This window comes from Musca autumnalis, unplaced genomic scaffold (assembly GCF_047663935.1).
Source record: "Musca autumnalis isolate F117 unplaced genomic scaffold, ASM4766393v1 scaffold_1, whole genome shotgun sequence".
NCBI lineage: Eukaryota > Metazoa > Arthropoda > Insecta > Diptera > Muscidae > Musca > Musca autumnalis.
In genome coordinates, this window is record NW_027411644.1 from 281,729,617 (window position 1) to 281,746,528 (window position 16,912).

The window sequence follows — 16,912 nt, forward strand, 5'->3', positions numbered from 1 at the left end:
AAAAGAAAAAATTCAATTTTTTGGAAATGGAATATGAAATAATTGGCAGTTTTGCCCATATACCCTCGTTAGCATAAATGCTGAGGGTATAATGATTCACGCTTATTCATGAGCTTATAGCCAACGGTTGGGTTAACGGAGATGTTATAAAAGGCGCCAATATATCTCATTTCTCCCAGCTCTTGTTTGGGGGAATTTTAATTAAATTGACCTCTAAACTTTTAATTTGTACCTTTTATGTTATTGATAGTTGTAAAAAACAGCGAAAAAGATGATTAGCTATATCAATTTCCAATTTGTGAATACCTCAGAGAGTATCCAGAGCTTGAAATATTCATACCAAATGTCTTGGTGTTAATTGCCAAATATTATTGCAATAGGTTTATGGCCCAATTTTAATTTTTTGAAATTATGTATTCAAATATTGTAATCTGGTTATTAAGCGAGGCCAGCAGAACTTCCAATAAGGAAGCATGGATTTCCTATGAAAAACATATCACAAGAATTACTTTCGGAAAAAATTACAAACGATGAAGCGGCCCTTAAGGGGTTATCCTCAGTTGGAAAGCCCAATAAAAACACTTTTCATGCATTTTTTCCAAGGAGAAAAACTTTTTTTGGTCGATTTTTTGTTCATTTGAATATTTTTGTTGAAAAATATTAAGTAGTTTTGTGACAAATGGCCGTCTACAAAACCCTGTGTATATTAAATTATTTTGGGTGCCACCGTTGTGCAATGGTATACACACCCGCCTTACATCGTGGGTTCGATTCCCCGGCCAGGTCGTGTGTTCGATACCCCGCCCAGGCAACATCAAAAATTTTCAACGGTGGCAAAATACCCCTCAGTACTTTTGGTAACATTTCCTGAGTATTTCAGTTACGTAAAACTTCCCTACAAGTGGTGTCTTAAGACACGCCGTTCGGACTCCGCGGTAAATAGTAGGTTCCATATCATTGAGCTAATGAGAATCGGGGTGCACTCATTGATATGCGAGAAGTCCCATCCGGAATGTTTGTGGAACAATTATTATATATTATATATTTTTCGGTGCCAACTCTAGCTCGAAAACTAATGAACCGATCGTCATATATTTTTGTGGGCCTATTTAGAACATAAAGAATTTCAATTTTTGGTATAAAAACTGAAGTGTTTTGGTCATAAAACGGACAAATTTTTTTAAAGTAAAATCGATCGTGATTGATGTCACACAAAATGCCATTTCAAAAAATCACGTTTTTAGTTTCTATGCCGCATACAAAACGCAATCAATTTTTATTTCCAACGCAAACATGTGGATCGATAGAAGTGGATCGATATGGCCCATGTATGAATTTGATCTACGTTTGGACAAAATATTACGAGAATGCAATTTTGGACCAAATCGTTTGATATGGCTCCAGCCACACGGACAGACGGACGCACGGCCATGGCTAAATGCTCCAAATTGTTTGAAACGGATTTCGTCCAAACGTACTTCGGGTTTAAAACCATTTTTTTCAATGAGACACATTTTCATCATATAAAAGTGTACATACCCTCTGTAGCCTAAAGACTGGGGTTTAAAAACATCAGAACCACAAAGGGCATGCCATATTTGTGGGCATATAATGTCGAAATTTTATAACAAATATGTTCGTCAATACATATCAGATGTTTTTTTTTTGCTACAGTAACAAATTGTTTTTTTGAGAGTCTCAATCATTTGACGGATTTTTTCGTGAAAAAGTTATTAAGAAATAACACCGGCGGAGAATATTCGCAACCAAAAAACAAAGGAACTGGTGATATTGTGTGGCGATACTCGAAACTATAATCTTCCCTGCCTTACCCCTTAGCGAACAATGCCAAATATTCTCCACTAATAAATTCGTTGTTTTAAAATATTAAAACAACAACAATGCCATACTATTCCAAGAATTTTGAAAAGGTCATCATATCGCTCTTCCTGAGGTTTCTGTATTTGTGTGATGTCATCAAAGTGACGATATATTCTGATGGAAACAAATTCGTTTGATGTCAGTACGTTACGAATTGTGTTTTGGAAAAGTAACTTCCTATTCCTATATATGAGTAAAGGACAAAAACAAGTAAAAAAGTATCAGTTGGCTTTGCCGACAGAGATATACCCTTAGCCTGTGAAATGGAATACTTTTTTCCCAAAAAAAAAAAAAAAAACTTATGTATTTAGGGGGGTTTTCAAAATTTTGATCGTATGCACCGACAAAAGTATGGATAGGATTAAAGCTCAAAAGTTTGCGGGGATATCGATAGATAGGGCCTGCCAAAAAACATTATATAGCTATATTCGGTTCGAGCTCTCCAGCCACCACATATGGTGCAATAGGGGTTTTTTACAACTTTCGAGCTGTTTTCTCATGAAGTATGGACTTGCCCCTGAAAAAACGTTTACTGCCGTAATTGAGGCAGCGAATGCATGTTGTTTCAACAAAAATCAAATTGATTCGAAAGCAGGTCTTAAAGTGAATTTATCGAAAATTTTGTGTGGGAGGAACCCGAAGGAGCGGACAAATATAGTCCATATTTGAACCTGGGGGGTTACTCTGTATTGCGATGCGTTTGCGTTTGGTATTTTTTTAGCGCAAGATATTTGCGTTAACGCACGATTTTGACATACCCTTTTGTATTACAGATTGCGGCGGTGCCAGAAAGGAAAAAGGAACAAAAATACTTGCAACAAGTAAGAAAGTATCAGTCAGCTGAGCCGACAGAGATATACCCTCAGCCACGTACCCGAAGAAAAAAAGTTAACACAATGCTTCTGTAGGTTTTTTAGCTCTTGGGAAAATTTTCCAGGATGGAAAGGGCCGCAAAAAACTACATGTTGCAACAAAATTCAGAATGATCCAAGACGAGTGAATTTTTTCCAAACTTTGGGTAGGGTGTACCCATAGGAGTGATCCGATGTAGTACATATTCGGACCTAATACAAATCTGTAGGAATTTTTTTTTTTCTTTATTAGTCTATGGATATTTTCCTTACAGACTATATAATTAAATATGTTGTACTTAATTTTCTGAATTTAAATATATTACAATTTTACTTTTCAATTTACAAAGTTTGAGCTAAATCGATTTCTCTCTTAAAGGGTTATTTTGCACATTAGCCAGTTTAGGTGGTGCCGGTTGGATTTTCTGGACCTTTTTGGGTCATTATCTCAGGAAGTATGGACTTTCCCACGAAAAAAATTACAACGTCGTAACAGGGGCCGCAAGTGCAACCTGCTGCGTCACAAATTAATAAGATCAGAGAGGAGTTGTTAAACTATACTTTTTCCAAATTTTGTGTGGGAGGTACTCAAATGAGTGGACCGATATACTCCATATTAGAACTCGATCTATGCCTGAAAGTAATATTACCAATAGCAAAGTTTGACTCAATTCGGTTATTCTCTCCTAGAGTTGTCATGCCCACAATCTTGGCGAAAAATTTTGAACCTTTGTGGGGGAGGTACCGGAAGCAGTGGACCGATATGGTCTATCTTCGAATTTAAACTAAGTTTGGACAAAATATTGAAAGAACCAAAATTTTAACCAAATATGTTGATCCGTTCGAGAGTTATCGTGCACTCCAACTACGAGACATGGTATTATATGGGTTGTTTGCAGTTTTCGTGCTGATTTCTGAGGAGATATTAAGAAAATTATATCGTCGTAATGGGGGTAGTGAATACAAGTGGCTGCAACAAAAATCAAAGCGATTCGAGAGCAGGCCTTAAACTGCACTTAAGCAAAATTTTGTGTGGGAGGTACCCGAAAGAGTGAACCAATAGGGTCCATATTGGAACCTCATCTATGTCTGGTAGAAATGTCACGATGTGCAAAGTATGGACTAATTCGGTTACTCCCTTCAAGAGTTATCGTGCGCACAAATTTTCCGAACATTTTTGAACTTTTGTGGGGGAGGTACCTGAAGGAGTGGACCGATATGGCCCATCTTCGAACTTAAATCAAATGTGGACAAAATATTTCGATACCCAAAATTTGAACCGAATCGATTGATCCGTTCGAGAGTTATCGTGCGCAGCAACCAGCCAGACAGACGGACGGACATTGCTAGATCGACTCAAAATTGTCTGAAACGGATATCGTACAAACATACTTGGGGTCTAAAACCATTATTTCGATGAGGCACATTTTTGGTCGTATCAAAGTGTAAATACCCTCTTTAGCCTAAAGGCTGAGGGTATAAAAAGGCTTAAATTGACAGATAATTTAAACATCTCGGAATATCAATAGGAGTCGCGCAGTTATGTCATATTTCTTCACAATATGAAAGAATATGACTCAGACGACATGGACGGATACAATCGAGTGCTTCGGATGCTGATAAGATGAAACATTTTCAACAAATTATAAAAAACGTCAAAATTTCTTATAAAAACCTTGATGTTTTGTTCAAAAAAGGACTTTTCCGCGAACAAGTCTGCTTTTAAAGGTTTGAAAATAGGCTCCACATTCAGAGGAAGGTAATCTGATATGAAAACTTTCGCTATTTTCACACACTGTGGGAAATCTTAGCACATTTGTTAAATTGAACACACCCTTTGGGCTTTGAATTTTATGTGTTTTCTTATTTCGATCCCCGCGACTGTTCTTAACTCTGTAATTTTCTAATATAATTAGACCAGCTCAAGCTCTTCATACCTGTTTTCGCGGGAAAACACTGTCATAGACATTGAGGCTTTATATTTGTATGTTGCTGTTAAAATGTGCTAAGATTTCACTCGGTGTATTAAAATAGCGGTCGCTTTCATGTCCGATTATTTTCCTGTGAATGTGGAGGATATTTTTAAACCTTGTATTTTTAGGTCAAAAGTTGGTACCTTAGTGCGTATGATTGGAATTAGAATTTGTCTATCACGCACAAGGTACCAATCTTTTATAAAGGAAAAACCAAAAAGTTAAAACACTAAAGATGGCATAACTCACTCATTTTTCAACCGATTTCATTGTTTTTCCCCATTTTGTAAAGCTAACTAAAGTAAATAATTACGCAGTTTGGTGTCTTCTACGCAGCCTAGAGCACGAGGAAAACCATTTTCCTGTTTTTTTTAATGCGTTTTTGTCACACTTAAATCACTATAACTTAACCATTTGTTACCCGATTTTTAAAAATTATGGCTTGTTCGAAAGACATAGTTTTCACATTTTAAATAAAAAAATAAGCTGTAAAAGTCCGTTGTGGAAAAAAGAAGTTATGTCCGTTTTAAGTTGCAAATCCAAGAAACCCCGTCTTTCACTACATTTTCCGTTATAAAATCAAAAAACGAAGTGACCCAAAAAAACCAAAGGTATTTTAGTCTTCCATGGACTCCCACAATACCGAATTTATGCATCAGAAGCCCTGCAAATTTTCACTGTAGCACAGTGTTATTATGGCTGACTGCACAAAAGCAACGTGATGCGTCACGTGACATCGTCTTGACTTCATAAATGCAGTATGTTTTTTATAGAGATCGTCTCGGGTTCATAAATGCAACACCACGCATCACATTGCGTAATATTTACCAAATTTATGCATTGTTACCACTTGTGCTGCGCTGCAATTGACATTTCTTTAGTACTGTTATGGCAACTGACATTTGCGAAGAAAAATAAAAAACCCCTGGATAATTCTTGTGTATCACAGTGTTATAAACAAAATGCTTGGCTCAATAATCGCTTAAATATTATTATGAAACGGACTTACTTCCTGATGTCAAATAATATAATTATTGGATGTAATATAAAATTGCAACACATTGTAATTTTTAAAATTTTATACGGTACAGAACTTTGATTCAATAAATTCTAATCGTTGTTTTGTCTTCTTCTTTTATTTCAGTTTCAGCATTAGTTAAGCAGCACAAAAATGGTTATAGGTAATCAAGATACGGGGGGCACAAATAGTGTGCCCCATCCTTCGGGAATTCCACAAGACAAAATCGACAATATAATGAGTGGCATTGCCAATACGGGCGATGTTAAAATGAATAATCACAGAAAAAAGTTGAGACAGAGGTGAGTGAACGAGCAACTAAAATCACATTTCTCCGTCTGTAAAACATCTTAAAAAATAATGTTCACTTTCCATTCGCCCGTTTAGATTCGATATAATTAAGAAATTAGGTCAGGGTACCTATGGCAAGGTGCAATTGGGTATTAACAAAGAGACTGGACAAGAGGTTGCTATTAAAACCATTAAGAAATGTAAAATAGAAGCTGAATCGGATTTAGTGAGAATACGAAGAGAGGTACAGATTATGAGTTCTGTACAGCATCCAAATATAATACATATTTATGAAGGTGAGTTAGCTTGACTTGGATGAGTCTCATTTGAATTGAGGGTTAATGTTTGAATTTCCTTCTTTTTTTCTTTTTAGTATTTGAAAATCGTGAAAAAATGGTTCTGGTAATGGAATTCGCCGCTGGCGGTGAACTTTATGATTATTTGTCGGAACGCAAGGTGCTAAGTGAGGAAGAGGCCCGACGAATATTTCGCCAAGTGGCCACAGCTGTTTACTATTGTCACAAACACAAAATTTGCCATCGAGATTTGAAATTAGAAAATATTTTATTAGATGAACATGGCAATGCAAAGGTGAGCCCACATCAACAAAATATACATTCAAATTATTACTGACATTGTCTGTTTTTTGCCTTTTCTTTCAGATTGCCGATTTTGGTCTGTCAAATGTCTTTGACGATCAACGTCTGTTGGCCACATTCTGTGGCTCTCCCCTGTATGCATCACCTGAAATAGTCGAGGGTACACCGTATCATGGACCCGAGGTCGATTGTTGGTCCCTGGGTGTGCTACTCTATACTCTAGTCTATGGTTCTATGCCATTTGATGGTTCCAATTTTAAAAGACTTGTCAAACAAATTAGCCAAGGCGATTATTATGAACCTAAAAAGCCTTCGCGTGCCTCTTCACTGATACGTGAAATGTTAACTGTATGTCCCCGCAAACGTGCCAATATCGAACAAATTTGCTCCCATTGGTGGGTAAATGAAAATGATAATGTCTCATGTTTAGAGTTGGCTGAAGATTTGGCCAATCAAACACCTGTGCGTTTAGATGTTTTGTTATCGCTGACACCGGCAGCTGTTACAGCTGAACAGTTGGTTGTACCATCGGCAGCAGACGCCGCTGGTGGTGCTAAAGGTGGTGCCATACCACGCAGTCATTCAGTCGGTTCAATACGTGAAATTGGACCACCCACAACTACTACGGAAGCTGAACGTAGAATATTGGATATGGTAGCTGGTAAGTTGTCGGAAAGGTTTTTAATTTAGAATTATGGGCGAAGGAATTCGTTTGAGTTACAATTAGCCCGATGATTGTTTGAAAATACGTTGGGCTACTTAAAACAGAACAAATATTGTTGTAACAACTCTAACAAATTCGTTTGCAAAAAAATACCGAATGAGGTTGTTGCCAATATGCCATTTTCAGATGTTATAAATTATCCGACGACTTTCCTTAAGAAGTCGAGCCCAATTCTACAATTTTGTGCACCAACATTGTATATATTTTCCCTCAAGGAAAATGGATAAAAATAAATTAGTTTAAATCTGAAAATGGCATAGGTTAACAATGTAGACAACAAAAATCTCTCCTTCTTTCCATTTCTATATCTCTATTGTAAATTATCCTTATTGTTATTGTTGTTCTTGTGTTATTCTTGACATACCTACTATGTACTTCAAATTGACTATTTCTCTAAATTTGGTGTTGATGTTATTTTTTGTTCTCATCCCACACCCACCAAAAAACACCAATACCACCCAATCCTCTCGTAAACCCTCTACTCCTTGAAAATCCTCTCCTTCTATCATTCCCCTCTCTATAACAACTACTTTTGTAATTTTCTTTTATAAAATTTCTCCTTTCCCGCCGCACATTTAAGTGAACTAAAATCCGACATTTTAACATAACTCATTTGACCCCTCGTTTTATTTTTGCCCACTCTCTTTTATAGCTGGTGGTGAGGCAGCGCTTATGCCATCTCCTACACGTACCATTACACCTGCACAAAGTCCAATACAGACAAAACGTAAACTTGAAAATACCGTTTCAACAGAAAATGCCACCGGTGTTGCTCTGAAGAAAAAGGAAAAGCCCGGCAGCACCCACACCTTAGCTGGTGGAGTTGAACAGTCAGCGACAGCAACCATTGTTGAGGAAGAACCTACACCAATGGAAACAGAGGAAATAGCAGCAGCGGCGGCGGCGGCAGCTGACGAACAATTACCATCAGCGGCTGACGTTAAGGCCGTAAATGCCTCACGCAATTTCTCTGTAAAGGACATACAAGCAGTTGGTGACATATGTGAACAATTGATACAAGAACCAACACCCTCCTCTATGCCAAGCGAAAGATTCTCTCCTGAAAAAGAATTGGTGCGTCAATTGACCAGCACCAAGCTGGATGCCAATGAAGAGGATCCCGACAAGACAAAAGGTGCCACCAAAGTCATTAAGAAATTTGTCAACAAGCACAAGACCGCCGATTTGGTTAATGTCATTGGTAAAATTGATGCCGAAGAAAGTGCCAAAGCCTCAGAGACTAATAAAACGAAAGCTGGAACAGAACCGGCCCCCACCAAGCCATTTGTACGTAAATGCAGTTTACAGGATGAATCTCCTTTGAATAAATTCAACAATGAACGTCGGAAATCACGTATTATGGAGACGGCAGAAAAATTCCAAGCCATGAACGCCGGACAAGGTGCTGAAAGACCAAAGAAAGTGGTTATACCCGGTGTTAGTGTGGGTAATTATAAAAAAGAGTATGAACGTAAGGCCTCTACACCAGCCACCGGCCCTGGTCAACAACTAACAGCTGGTGAACGTCGCGCCCTGGAAGAAGTTGCAGCTGCAGCGGCGGCAGCAGCAGCTGAAGCCGAACAAGCTTCAGCCACTGAAGAACTAATGGAACCCAATGAAGAGTCATCAAATGTTGAGGCTAGTGACTCGAAAGCTTCGGTATCATCATTTTCGCTTGAGGATGCCCGCAAATCAATGGAAAATTCAATAGCTTTGATACGTCAAGCCCAATCGGAATCATCGAAGGAGGTTAATAATTTATGTGCCAAACCGGAAGCGGGTGCTGGTGTATATGAAACACCACTAGTTAGCGGTGCTGTACCAGCTGTAGAACGTGAACAAAAATTGAAAACTGCTCGTACCATAATTGGAAATGCTATACAACCAGGTAAGTTTTAACATTAAATGGATTTTTTCGTTATATTTTTTTCTTTTTATTTCAATATCCCTTCCAACCAACCCTACCTATTGTTAGTTTAGTATAATGCTCCGCCCACCTATGCAACAATATTTGTTATTTTTTTCTTCTATATATTCCATGGCATGTGTTGGATATGTTTTTTAAGTTATTTTCTCGATTTTGAGGATAAATGGCCTCGATGTTTTTCCCCTTTAGCAGCTAGGGATCGAGTTCATTCCTCAGTGACCATTTTATTTAACTTCCACAATAACTGGTTAAGCATTTGTTAGTTTGGTTCTAGGTGGTAACAATCTAAGATACCAAAATACCGTAAAATTGATCTGAATAATGATATGCACAATTGTCTTCCCTGTAGAGTAATACTTGTCCCGATCTACTTGTATCAGTATCATAGATTTTCAAATACGGCAAATGTAGAAAGGCGACAGCCAACTTGTCGCAATGGTTAGCATACCTGTCTGCCACTCAGAAGGATGTCAAGGCATCATTAAAATGTTTACTTCAGTAATGTTGAGGACTTTTCTGAATCTTGCAAACATTTTGAACTTATGTGGTGGAGACATTCGAAAAGGTTGTTGTTGTTGTAACTGTGTTTTTGTTATGTTTATTTGTTCGTTCCTCTGTTCAATCTGGCTCTGGGTCTGTCTCCAGTTCCAGAAAAGTGGCTGATTCGATGGGATGTAGCCACAGATCCACTGGAGTTAGATGGGTAGGTTTCGCGGGGCAGTTAAAAAGGTGTTGTGTGTCGTGTGGACACATGCCGCATACTGGGCATATGTCTTGCACGGCGCGATCGATTTCCGCCCAATACGAATTTAGGCGACTGCAATATCCCGAGCGTAGTTGAGCCAAAACTACTCTGGTTTGTCGTGGCAGCTGACGCTCCTCAGCTGCGATAGATGGAGGATGTACTCCGAGTACTTTATTCACACTATAATTGCTTAAGGCCTTGGCAACTGCGTCCGTGTGAATGCTATTCAATCCTGCTTGTTGATCTAGGGGTTCTCTCCTGTATCGTTGGACCTCTCCCTCTAGAGCATGGATATCCTTCCTGATCTCCCTGAATGGGCCGGGCCTACCCACAAGATGGTGATTGGGATGGCTCACACCATAACATCCAAGCAGGTACTGCAACGAAAGCATCTCATTGTGTTGCTTTACAGGAAGAATTTTTGCCTCCTCATGTAGATGGTCCACTGAAGATTTGAGGAGGCACCCTGTCGCTGTTCTCAGGGCGGCATTCTGGCAAGTTTGAATCTTTTTCCAGTTCGAATCACACAATCTCGGGGACCAGACTGGAGCCGCATAGCTTACCACAGACCGACCTATCGCGTTATACGTGGCCAACAAGGTTTCTTTATCTGCACCCCAAGTGCTGCCGGCCAGGGACTTGAGGACCTTGTTCCTACTTTTCAACTTGTCGCAGATAGCTTTGGCGTGTGCGCACGACCTGAATGTAGTGTCGAATGTCACCCCTAAAATTTAAGGGCAGTTTGTGGTCGGAATTCTGCAACCGTCGACCACGACATTCAACTCACGTCCAAACTGCGCTGTCCATGTGGTGAACAGAGTGGCTGTAGATTTAGTGGGGGAAATCTGCATATTCCTCGAATGGAAAAAGGTGGTAAGATCGGTTAAATAGTTGTTCAGTCTCTCACAGATGTCATCAGGATAGGTACCCCACGCCAGGATCGTGCAATCATCCGCATACGTCACGATCTCAATGCCGTCTGGAGGGGGTGGAATACAGGAGAGGAATAGGTTAAACAGTTCCGGAGATATCACCCCACCTTGGGGAACTCCCTGTTTCACTCTACGGGGTTTGGACTTCTTATTCCACGTACGACTGGCGTCCACACATATAGTTGACTATCCAACGTTTCAAGCTTGGCCGGAGGGTTGTCTGCTCAATGTCCTCAAACAGCGTGGAGTGCCTGACTGTATCAAAGGCTTTTGATAAGTCAAGCGCCACCATCACTGTTCTATCGCACGGCCGTCTCTGGTTGAGTCCTTTACAGATATATGTGGAGATGGCGTGCAGCGCTATTGTCTTGCTGTGCTGCTTACCGAATCCATGCTGACGATCGGCAACTGAATAGCTATTTCTGACACTGGGGAGGACGAAGGCCTCAAGGGTCTTTGCTACGGGCGACAAAAGCGAAATCGGCCTGTACGATGCACTTCTGCTGGCATCCTTGCCTGGCTTCAGTAGCGGCACCACCCTGCTAATTTTCCAGACTTCGGGAACAAAGAGGGTAGCTAGCTACAAGTTGAGAATTTTAGTGAGATACTTCATCCAGCTGCTTTAGCATTACCATAGAGATTCCATCAGGGCCCAAAGCTTTGGGTGATTTAGTATTCCTGATGGCATTCGCCATCCATCCATTGTAAAATGTGTGGTTCATCCTCGGCAGGAAGAGAGATGATGCGACGTAATACTCTTCTCTTCGCCCTGCCACTATCGGGGCGCTCGACAGAAAATAACTTGATCGCCACTTCGGATCAGTCAGCATAACGTCGCCAAACGTTACTGAGGTCCTAGTGTTCTTCTTCCCAGGGTTCGAGAGTGACTTAACCGTTGCCAAAAAATCACATATTACAGCTCCAAAGTTGCAACTCTTCAGATGATTTAGCCACTTTTTCTCCTTGTCCTCAACGACCAACGGTTTAACTTTCAGCTCACTGACTCTTAGGTCACATTTGCTAATCCCGTCACCTCTGCTGAAAAATTTGATTTCTCTTCGGGTATTCCACCAGCAGGTATATGGCGAGCGGTATGATGATGTCACGAGACGTCCTTTTTCTGCAACCCCAACATCAGAAGGTTTGGGCACTTCTCTGAAGCCATAATTAATGAACACTCTGAAACTAGTCCAATTAGCTTGCCAATGATTTGTGATAAGCCAGCGTAACATTGGCCAACCTGCATTCTTCTTCCCAGTGTTCGAGAGTGATTTAACCCTTGCCCACAATTCACTTATTCCGGCTCCAATGTTGCAACTCTTCAGATGCTTTAGCCACTTGTTCCACTAAAGCTCACCGACCAAGCTGTTAAGTTCCTGTGTCAACTTCCTGACCATGGGATAACTGGTGTTGGCTCGATGATTCAGAAGGGTTGGGAAGTCATCTGAAGCGGTCATTTGTGAACTCTCTGACACTCGGTCAATTAGGTCTCTCATGATTGATGAAAGTGCGGCGTTCAGAGGCGAAGAAATAGGGCGGTCTGCTAATGGAGACAATTATGTGGAGATGGTCTGACCCAAGAGAAACAATGGGTTTCAAGGTGACGTCATTTGTCAGACCAGGTGGTACGATTGTTATATCTGGCGAACTGTGAGACTCTCCTCTAATTATGGTAGGAGCGACCTCTTTGACCGTGCAAAACGCAGATCTATCAATCTGCTCAGCTAGCGCTTTACCTCTGGTCGTTCCCAAGCACCGAAGACCACAACTCATGATAAGCATTATATTGGGGGACCAGGTTATAACCTTCCCAAAGCGGGCTAATGTTGAGTGATTTAACCGTTGCCCACAATTCGCTTATTCTGGCCCCAATGTTGCAACTCTTCAGAAGGTTTAGCCACTTGTTCCGCTAATGCGCACCGACAAAGCTGTTATGTTCCAGTGTCAACTTCCTGACCATGGGATCACTGGCGATGGCTCGGGCCTATAACATAGAGTACAGCTATTTCTCGGCGGGATGTGTACGTTAGACACTCTACATCGGCAGTTCCACGCCTCACTTCTATTACCATACATACCATGTACGGGTCAATAGGTGCAATAGGAATGATAATCCTCGACCTCCACTCCTGGTTTGATCCTTCCTCAGTACGTTGTAAACATCACAACGCTGTAAGCTACAGTTGTTGTTGCGATTGGTTTCCTGCCGCGACCATGATATTCTTCCGACTCATGAAGCCCACTATTTCCTCGACCTTACCTCGGAGTCCATTGCAATTAAATTGCAAAAAATTATGCATTTTCAGGGATTGGAACAACGGCTGCTGTTGGAGGAATGCGGGGTGTCCCGTATTGTGATGACTACGACGACTAACTGGGGGTTGTGCTCACTCAGCATGCAGCAGCATAGTCCCTCCAATGGACAAGTCTAGATCAACCCCTAACATACACCCACTGCCTACACGAGCACAAATATATTGGTCCTGGGTTCTCCTTCGTCCCGCCACGGACCAAAAGAATCCGGAGCAGGCATTCCGGGACATGCTGCTCCCAATACAGAAAAACTATACAAATAAAAATATGTACACTGAGGTCGCTGGTGTCGGAACACGGATGTTGTGTGGTTCCGGGTCAATCGGACGGGAGAACCCGCTGCTGTGGGTGATAGTTAAGGGTGACTCTGTCGATAATATGGTTCTGGTCTCATGAATATGACCCACATTTGTTTTCTGTAGCAATTTGGAGAGGATTATTTTGTGACGCAGGATTCTCCGTTGTGTGTCACTCAGGATGGACTTTGAAAATGTCATTTTTATTCCCGTCAGATCTCCTATCATCGCTGATCTACTTTTAGTCAGTTGTCATCGGTCAAGACAAGCTTACCATTAAGACAACCGTTCTATAGGACAACAGTTCCATATACATGTATTTAACTATATTTTCAAGCTGACACCTGCTGTGCATTGTCATTACCACATTCAGCATTTGCCATGGTATATTTTGCATAATAATGATCCTTTTTACTAAAAGATTTAGAACCTCTGAGTAGTAAATAATAAGTCATAACCTTTTTTTTTTAAATTGTACATCCATTCTATACATCATTTTTGTTCATCCTAACCTAAAATATTTTTATTCTAATCTATTATTAAATGTGTAACGATACGCCGCCATTAAGCCATACAGCGGTTTTATATGTACTCTCTTTTTCCCTTGTTTGCAAAGTTAGTTATGGTCCTAACGTATGATTTAGCTGATAGGCAAATCCACAATCCTCAAATATTCTCTAGACCCTCTATTTGTACTTTTAGTGGTGTATAAGAATATATACTATTTCGTTTATTTCCCTTCTTCACATATACCATACATACATATGTACATGCACACACGCACACACGTTCATATTGTATTATATCAATAAACACAATACCTCAAATAACACCATATGTCTGTATTCGTGTTTGTGTGTTGTGTATTTAACATTTTAGCCAACAAATTTCATCTCATCATCTTCTTCTCTCTCTCTATGGTATCATCATCTGTATATTTTAGTTTTACGTCGCAGGCCACAGTCAACACAGCCATTAGCATCTTCTTCATCGTATTTCGGCAACGGCGGCGGGGGCTATGATCAAATGCGTGCCAACAGTGGAAGTTATATAGGATTTGGTGGTAGTAATGCTGGCAGAACTATCACTGGAAATGATCCGACGATGACTAGAGGTAACAATAGCGACAACAACAAGATGAGTTATAAAGATTTTACAATACCACAACTACCAACTACCGCCATGCGTAACAATAGACCAGCTGTGGTACAGCATAGCACAACACTGCCAGCCAATGCAAACGCTGCCGCCCTCGCCGCTGCACGGCAAACATTAATGGGGCGTTTAGCTGCTGGCGGTATTGGCAGTTTTCCACCCACAACCACACCAATGGGAAATGACCAGCATCAAGACCACCAGCATCAGCATCCTCCTCATTATCATCAGCAGCAACAAACGAAATCACTCCATAGCATGCATGCACCATCATTTTATGCATCAGCCGTTAATACACCATCATCGTCGATGCAAACGCCACAATCAATGTCCACCAACACCACCTCCTCCTCCTATACACAACAACATCCACTGTTGGCAACGTCATTTGGTCCAAATGCAGCCACCGCCACCAACGCCACCAGTCCAAATGCCAATGCCGTCTCCAACAAAACCACAAACAATAAAACCACCAACTCCACAATCACCTCGAACTCTCCCACCACCACGAATGTCATAAATACAAACAGTACGCCAAAACCGTTTTATAATGCATCTTCGCCGCCATTGTGGAAAAGTAAGTTTTAGCAGACCTTTCACTCTCACTTTGACTCTCTGTCTGTCGTTCGTTAGTTGTTAGTTCGTTGATTCATTGCCGTTACGTTAGTTATTTGATTTAAAAAAAAAAATAACACCCAAAAGACGAAGCCTATGTTACTATTTTTTTAATTATTTATATCTTTGCTGTTGTTGTTCTTTGTTTTTTATTCTATTCTTAAAACTGATCTCTAATTCGATTGTAGAAATACCAACAATTTCAATCCTAATCCTGTCTTTATTTTGGATTTATTATGAAAATCCAAGCGGAATTTTGTATGACCTGATGTATGATGAAAAGAAATTTTAAATACGGCAAACGGTTAATGGTTTTATTTTTTCTTTGGCATTCCATTATTCTAATGTTATTGTTGTGGTCCGGTTAAAGCCCTTTCCAATCGATAAAATCTTCCGTGAAATGAAAATGTTTGTATTTGTACAATGTCACCTTCAGATTCCATTTATTGCAAATCCTTTTCTTAAAATGCCTATTCTGCACAATTTTTCAGCTTTAAGCCTTTTTTCCTAGCAATTTAGTTTGATCTGCTTTTACAAGAAAAAGTTGGAAAGTTTGTGATTTGATCTTTGAGCAAAGTGTGTTAAATCAGAGACGAGGATCTTAAATCAGAGCTTAAAGAATGACAATTAAAAAATAAACAGTCGGCTTTGCCGAGAGCTTTATACCCTCAGAATATGACTGCATAAAAACAATAAAAGCAATGGCTGACCTAAATGCCTCACTTAAAAAGAAATAGCGATAGTAGAATAGTATGCGACAAAAGAAATGTTGGGAAATTTTAGCTCAAAATTCTATACGTGTGTGGGGTAGGTATCTTATTCCTCTGACAGGTCCAATCAACAGAGTCACACGAATAAAATTCATAATCCTTCATATATTACAAGAACACCACTTGGACAGAACACCACTTGGAACTTTCGAACCATTATGAGGGGAATTATGAAGAATAAAATTGAATAATGCTGAACTGTGGTAGAGTTAGTACCTGAAGGAACGGCCGTCATAGAACTTGATCCATGTTTGGAAATCACTCCTTCCGATACTTATCATGCCCCCTTGGTCAATGTATTACTTTTTTACAGCTTGCGGCTCATTATGTAAAGAAACATAGTAATCTGGGCCACATACAACGGAAATTTCAAAACGATCGACTTAAAACAGCGGCGATCATAGAAATACAACCAAAACGAATGGATGTGTGAATGTATGAGTGAAAAAATCAGCAATCAAATGATGTTTTTTGTTTATTTTTGTTCACGCACAGTGTATGTGAGAGAGAAAAACAAATGCAAAGACAACTCAGTGGGATCGCTGTCTATAAAAATCTGTCTATAATATATCAGGAAGTATGAACTTGCCAGGAATAACATATCATTGTAATCAAAAACCAAAATGAACAGCCCTTAAACTGCACTTAAGAGAAAATGTTGAACTTTCGTTGCTGTTTTTGTTGTAGCAGCATAGGTTTGATGTTAGGTTGGCCGGTACAAAGAACCAGCAGCAGTGGTGTTAAACGTTCGTGTGGTTGGTATGCGAATGATTTGCCGATATAGACCATATAAGTATACTTAATATATTAATGAAGTATTAC

The 16,912-nt window shown here is 40.0% G+C and overlaps 1 protein-coding gene across 42 annotated transcripts in view; it reads left to right on the forward strand.

The window, feature by feature from the left end:
- The window catches only part of Nuak (Nuak family kinase 1), a 180,587-nt gene that overhangs the window by 88,963 nt on the left and 74,712 nt on the right, over positions 1-16,912 (forward strand). For 25 of the 42 annotated variants that reach the window (XM_073961409.1, XM_073961417.1, XM_073961431.1 and 22 more), the window contains 5 exons: positions 5,850-6,025; positions 6,111-6,310; positions 6,388-6,605; positions 6,677-7,274; positions 7,990-9,225. In XM_073961409.1, coding sequence (XP_073817510.1) covers positions 5,877-6,025; positions 6,111-6,310; positions 6,388-6,605; positions 6,677-7,274; positions 7,990-9,225 — 2,401 coding nt within the window. In that variant the 5' untranslated portion in view covers positions 5,850-5,876. Of the gene's footprint in view, positions 1-5,849; positions 6,026-6,110; positions 6,311-6,387; positions 6,606-6,676; positions 7,275-7,917; positions 9,226-14,493; positions 15,283-16,912 lie in introns of those variants that run through there. The other 17 variants (XM_073961398.1, XM_073961406.1, XM_073961404.1 and 14 more) reach the window with 2 other exon arrangements.